Here is a 7159-nt window from a genome sequence, read left to right on the forward strand (position 1 = left end):
TGTTTATATTACTTAACTTCTCTCTAATAATGCACAGAGCTGAATTAGTTTTTTTCAAAGAAGTTTTCTTCCTAAGATAAAGAATGGGGGGGGGGGGGGGCAGAGTACATTCTTATTTGGATGGCTGTGTTACGTGAATGGCGATCCCACACGGAATGTACTACATTAACATCATTTTTTAATTCTAATACAACAAATGAATTTTTTTACACAAAATATCAAAATAAAAATATTTATTTTACAAAAATATTTTAAACAATACTTTTTAGCAGCAGGTGAAATTTACCTTACATAATTGATAAATGACATTAAAATGCTCAGGATAAAATAATACAAATAAAACATACGCTCAAAACCTACTACTGCACAAATATTTTGAAACAAACAGAAAATACACATTTACAAACATTAAACATACAAATGAATCAGATACATTAAATAAATTCAAACCATATATTTTCAGTATAATGAAACATTTAAATATAACACAAATGAGAGTTATAAATTAATAAAAAATAATAAACCAATACATTTTATAAGAAATATATATATTATGGCTTTTCATCACCATTATCTCTTTCTTAGTAATATTAGACTGAAAGGTCCAAAAATATTTAACAAGCTCCAAAAATATTTAATTTGTTTCTTTACACCACACAAAGCTGAAATCTTCAATGATGGCTTTGAATATAAATATCTTCAAATTAGTAGATAGATGTCTATATAATTATATATATATATATATATAATTTAAATATAATTATTAAATCGCAAAGTGGACGGATATATTAAATAAAATAAAATAACAGGTCTAAATTACTACCAAGCTGCCAGCTACCAGAAAGTAATATACATGTGTTACTGAAGAAATCTTAGAATGTCAAAAATCACCAATACTCTTATTCTTAAGTAAAATATGGTTATTAATACTAAAATCCATTATTTTTCCATGCTTTATTATAAATAATTATCAACAAACACAATAAAATATTTTAATAATAAAACTGTATAACAAATTAAGCATAGAATGAGCAAAAAATTATGACATTAAAGACAAGTGTCTTAGGCAACAAAGCACTTTATACCTAAGCATGGACTTGTTGCATAAGACAAGTGTCTTATGCAACAAAGCACTTTATAATATTGTAATATTACGTATTTTTCATCTGCACATAGTGTTATAGTTTCACTAACTGTCATTATAAAAGTACTTTGTAGCACCTTCTTGAATGTTGTGAATTATAACAATTTTCTAAAAAACGTGGGTGAAAAAAAGCTATATAAAAGAAAGCCATATTTAAATAGCAGAATTTAACTTCTAGTTTTGTACAACAATATTTATTTGGTTTTTAAATATACATTTAAAAAAGAATACAAAAATGAGAAAAATTCTGGTACTTTTCTGTTAACTCATTTACACTAGATTATATGTTTTGCTTAGCACCTAATAAGAATCTACAGTAATTTGTGTGAAGAAAACCATACACCACAGAAGTATTAAATTAAAAACCAGCACAAGCATTCACAATGATTACAGCAATCTTGTAATTATATGGCCATTTTTACTGATTCTGGCAAAAGATAAGAGTGAAATCATATACTACCTGAATGTTCATTCATTTACTACAGTATAAATGGCACCTCTCAGTTACACAAAATGGAAATTTTCAATGCAGACATTTACTGACATTCCTTTCCACCAATTATGGAACTTTTAAGGAAATCAATCTTGGTGGTTTATTTTTAGGCCTTCCTCATTTTTATCCCTTCTATTTATGGCTATTCTTATGAAGAAATGAGTTCTTTTATTTTTCATCTGTGATCTGAATTCCTCAATGAATGGATAGTGCAGAATTCTACTGAAGCATTCTCAATGAATTCCAATAATTTATCAGCAGAATAATGCGAAAATACACAAAAGTAGTGTTAAAAAGCAATGGTCTAAGCAGCACCACATCTACAGCGTGACCTGGCCCACCAGCAGCCGAGCAGTAAAATCGAGTTCTGACCTGGGTTCATTTCCAGGCGAATGGGCTGGCTGCATGGGCATTGTTATGGTTTTCCTCATGTGTAACCTGTATATGAGCCAGTTTCCCTTAGAAAGCCTTCCGCAAAGGGATCCCTCCTATTAGGCTAGTGTGTTTTGCCATAATAAACTAAATCAAGGTTTCTTAAATTGTGGGTCCTGACCTGCAGCAGGGGGTCACCAAAAATTTTAACAGTTTTGATATTTCTTTAACTTATTATAATAATTTTACAATTATCAAATATGTTTACACAATGTATCTGAAAATATATAAAGATAAGACAATTCAGACAAAGGAAAAAACAAAAACGTTTTGACACATTCTTTTATAATATAAACGTTCCTTGCTTTGCACATGACACTGTCATTTTGTCTGTTACTTATTTAAAATTTTCACATTGTTCTGTCTTAAAATTAGAAATTAAAGTTAATGGCCTAAAATTGCAAGAGTATATTAGAGTACAATAGAAAAAATTGACAGTTTCACTCGCTTGTGTTTCGGATTTGCGTAATACTTATGGATCCCACAAAATTTTTGTAAATATTATGGGGTTCTGAGGGCCGAGAAAAAATCTGTGTGATAAAAAGAGGTCATGACTCAAAAAAGTTTAAGAAACCCTGAACTAAAGCAAAGCAAACCAATCTACAAGGTGACCAAAAGAAAACTGGCCTGGAAAATGTGTATAATTCTGACACTAAATTTACTTTTGTTGACAAACAAGTTGCTAGAGAGACAGTTTCGTGCCATTTTGTCACTAAGACTTTCATTACATATTTTGCTCAAAGTTTCACCAAGACACTTCTATTCTTAAAATCTTCAGCAAACAGTTCAATACAGATTTTTCATGAATTGTACTTTGCATAATACTCAACAATGAACACATATTGTTTTATCAGTAGTACCACTTTGCGTTGCATTCAACTGATTTCTAAACATCTGTTATAGCTTCTGATGATACCTTTATACAGCATGTTTTCATGAAATTTCAAAAACACTTTTCCAGGCCAGTTTTATTTTGGCTATCCTGTAGCTGTTGAGAATGGTTTGACTCACAGAAAACACTGGAGAAATTTTTGTGCACCTTATATAAGGCAATAACAAGCAGTATAAGGTTGTACAGAAAATCATGAGAGTAATTTTCAGTGTGCAACATAATCTCAAACTAAATCTGCTTCAAAGGATGGCAGAGTCAATGACGCATTTATTATTTTAAGTTACTGTGAATGATCTAGCACTTAGCAAAGACTAACTACTTGTCCAAACTCCATGGTTCAGAATTTGGATCTTATGTAAGACTTGGCTATTTATGTGCATCTTCCCAACTTTTCTTAGGTGTAATATCACTCATCCCCTTTAGTTCACAATAATCAAAATTCTTAGTAATGATATGCTAAATGATCAATAGGTTTGGCCTTTCCCAACAAATATGCTAAATTGTAAGTGTCTGACCATTTAGATAAAAAAAAAATTTAAACAAAGAATAACCCATCTATTGTTAAATTAACATCAATATTTTTATCTGTTGTTCATGTTGAAAATAAAGGTCTTGTTTATAGCCATATATGGTTTTTTATATACAGTCTGAAACAAAATTTGCAATCTACAAAGTATTAAGCAAAGTAGTTCAGAGTAATTGATTTGAAAGTGAAAATGTGCGAGAATTCTTTTGAGATACTGAATAATTTGTAGATAAAAAAGCCGTTACATGAGATAGTACCCAAAATGGAAGTCTTATCAAGACTTACCGTTATCAAAGTAAAATATATAATATTATTAAATAATTAATTACTGAATTTTCATGCTTTTTTACAGGGGAAAAAAATGCAAATAATATGGATTAAAGTGTTAGTATACTGAAAGAAAAGTCAAACTAATGACTGTTATATCTAATTACCACTACTATATTTGACAGTAAAAACTGTGAGGTAGAATTAAAAGAAAGTACTACCAGAATTCTATAAGAGAGAAACAAATTTCTTTTAAATGAAAATTTTGGCACATTTGAAGATAAGCGTTTTGTTTTCTTCTTTAAAAAAAATTTTACCATAAAGCATTTCAAACATCAAATCTAAAGCATGTTCCAACAAAATGGGTTTAAAAAAATACTCTCATTTCATAAAAAGTACATAACAGCTAATTATCAGACATAATTTGTAAGATTTATAGGTTCACATTTCATTTTATAGTTATATCTTCTAAGAAATTTATTTTTTCAGAAGCTTAAAAACGGTCTTCAAATACATATATAAAATTTCAAAGATGGAAGACTTCTTTTAATTAAGAATTTGCAGTATAAGAACATTGTACTTTTAAGATGCCATTTAAAAAAATTAAATTCTTAAGACAGCCAATGAAAATAATTACAGTAAAAAATTTGAAAAGTAGAGAGGAAAAAATATTAACCATACTGGATTCTATGACATAGACTTGATTTTCAAGTTAGCCAAAACAACAACCTTATGTTTGGCATACTGTAATCAAAATATTGATTTTGAGGGTCAAACACAAGGTTGCTATTTTGGCTGATTTGAAGTTTTACTTTGATGTGCAATGGTACCTTGGCATATGCTATTAATCCATCCTAGATCCTTGAACATATACCAAATAAACTTTCCATTAAGAAATAAAAAGAAAATAATTAGATTTTCCATTAAAAGTTTAAAGATATAGAAAAACATAAAACATCAAGTACAGTTAAAACAATTAAAAAAATGTTTACAATTATTACAGTTAAAAATTACAGTTTCTATGCAAAAACAAGCAATTTGGCCAGCGGGGGAAGAAGGCAGTTTTTTCGGTGCACAAAACTGAAAGTTTACTCTCATTGTTCGGTTACTAATATATCTAATAAAAACATTTCACTTGCATAATAAGAATTGGGTACATAAATACGAAGTAGAAATTCTTTTAGAAAAGCACCAATTAACAGTACATAGTGGATTATAAAATTTTTCTATGGCAGCAGACATTAACAGTTTGCAGAACTGATTTCTTTTCTTTAAACTTGAACACACTGCTAGAAGATTTAATGAAATAACAAAAAGTTAAACTGCTTCTAAAATTACTCACAAATAACTAGCAGTAAACTATTCCATTTTCTGTACAAACAATCATTTCTGGAAATCTGTGTTCCTTCTCCTTTGTTTCCATTAAATAACTGATCAGACAGGAAGTTATGATTTGTTGAAGCTTTTTACACCATAAATATCAATACATGATTTGCTTAATTAAACTAATACAGATTAAAAACACACGCAACACAATTTGAACTGCTAAAATTAAAATTAATACTAATCACTGCACACAAACATGGTTACCCAGCTGTGTCTTCAAATTAAATAGTTTGCCACAAAATTCGCACATAAATGACTTCTCTCCAGTATGAAGACGGAAATGGCGCATCATGTCAGTTTTTGCACTGAAACCCCGACCACAGAATCCACACGTGAAAGGTCTTTCCCCAGTATGAACACGTACGTGAATATTTAGTTTATCTTTCCTATAAAATTCTTTTCCACAATATTCACAATTAAAATGCTTTTCTCCAGTATGCACACGAGTATGTCTTAATAAATCATTTTTACGGCTGAATTTTTTCCCACATGCATCGCAAACAAATGGCTTTTCTCCGCTATGGGACTGAACATGACGTGATAGATCCTTTCGTTCACAAAAACTTTTTTCACACTGTTCACAATCAAAATTTTTTTCACCCGTGTGAATTCGTTGATGGCGTACAAGCTCATTTTTTTCACGAAATTTTTTATTACATTGGTCACAAGCATATGATTGATAACCTGTGTGCCTACGCATATGCTTTTGCAGACTTGTTTGAAAAGTAAATTCTTTTGTGCAGTATTTACAATTAAAAGTTTTCTCCCCTGTGGAATTACATAAATGTCTTAACAAATCTATATGATTGTTAAATTCTTCTCCACAACGTTCGCAATCATAAGTTTCATTCCCAATATGAATTGACAAATGTTTTTCAAAATTAACAATTTTTTGTGTAGAATATAAGCAATGTTCACATTTCAGATCTACAGACGACTCTTCATCATGATAACTTAATTTTCTCCTAGGAAGAATTCCAGCAGAATAAAAAAATGCATCAATTCCATCTAAAAATAAATAAATAAAATCCATATAAAACAGTAATAACAGTTAATAAAACATAATTGAAAGAGAAAAATTTTCCTAAAACGATCTAATAGATCATTTAAACATAAGTATCTTAACCTTTAAACATAAGGATAACAAAACTTAAATTACATTTAGGAATATCCATTATTATCAAATGTAAATATAAAACTACAAAAAAGACTAAATAAATTCATTTTTATCAGTTATTTTTAACAAAAGGAATTATTAGATAGAATTAAATAAGCAGAAATAAAAAGCTCGTTTAAATTAATTAAAAAGCTCAACAAAATAATATGCTAAATAGTTTAATATATTTCAGAAAATTATATTTTAAACATTGTTATAAATAACCTAACTTATATCACAATACAATTTAAATTACATATGTTAAAGTCTTATTATTAAAATGTTAAAATATATAATAAATCTCTAGTACAAATTTATCAAAAAATTTCTTTAGGTTTGCAACAAAATATTGATGAATCTATATACATATTTTTTTGCCAACAGAACTTTTAAAATTCTGACTGAGGTTTGAATTTAAAAAACATGTAGAAATCAGTCAGTATTACAAACAAAACTTAACATAATTATTTTATAATACAATTATTAAATAAAAGACATGAACCAAATTACACATGAAAATTTCAAATAATTAATAAATTTAAAAATGCCTTGAAATAGTTTAAGAATTAAACTAGCTAAAACCACATTTTAAAACTTTTCTGGTAAGAATTATTTTATATGTGACCTTTTCTGATATGTACATTCAAACAGAATAAATGCAAATCTTAAAAAAATCATAAATAAAGCACAAATAAAGCATTAAATGCAAAAATTTAATACATTTATTATCTACTGTTAACACTTGCAAATTCATATCTAAGCTACATGCTTTTTATTCAATAAATAAATAAAGAAAACGGAAGCAGTCTCAAAAATAAATATGTAAATAACACTTTAAAACTTAACATTCAAATATATGCACA

The 7159-nt window shown here is 28.2% G+C and overlaps 1 protein-coding gene across 1 annotated transcript; it reads right to left on the reverse strand.

Annotated features, from left to right (window-relative positions):
- Positions 1–218: 218 nt before the first annotated feature.
- LOC118180365 (uncharacterized) lies at positions 219–6342 on the reverse strand. Its single transcript, XM_085819372.1, has one exon. The coding sequence runs from the start codon at positions 6171–6173 to the stop codon at positions 5322–5324; it is 852 nt and encodes a 283-aa protein (XP_085675498.1). The 5' UTR covers positions 6174–6342; the 3' UTR covers positions 219–5321.
- Positions 6343–7159: the final 817 nt, after the last annotated feature.

This window comes from Stegodyphus dumicola, chromosome 6 (assembly GCF_044657685.1).
Source record: "Stegodyphus dumicola isolate Sdum_Otavi_A_Nest chromosome 6, ASM4465768v1".
Classification (NCBI taxonomy): Eukaryota; Metazoa; Arthropoda; class Arachnida; order Araneae; family Eresidae; genus Stegodyphus; species Stegodyphus dumicola.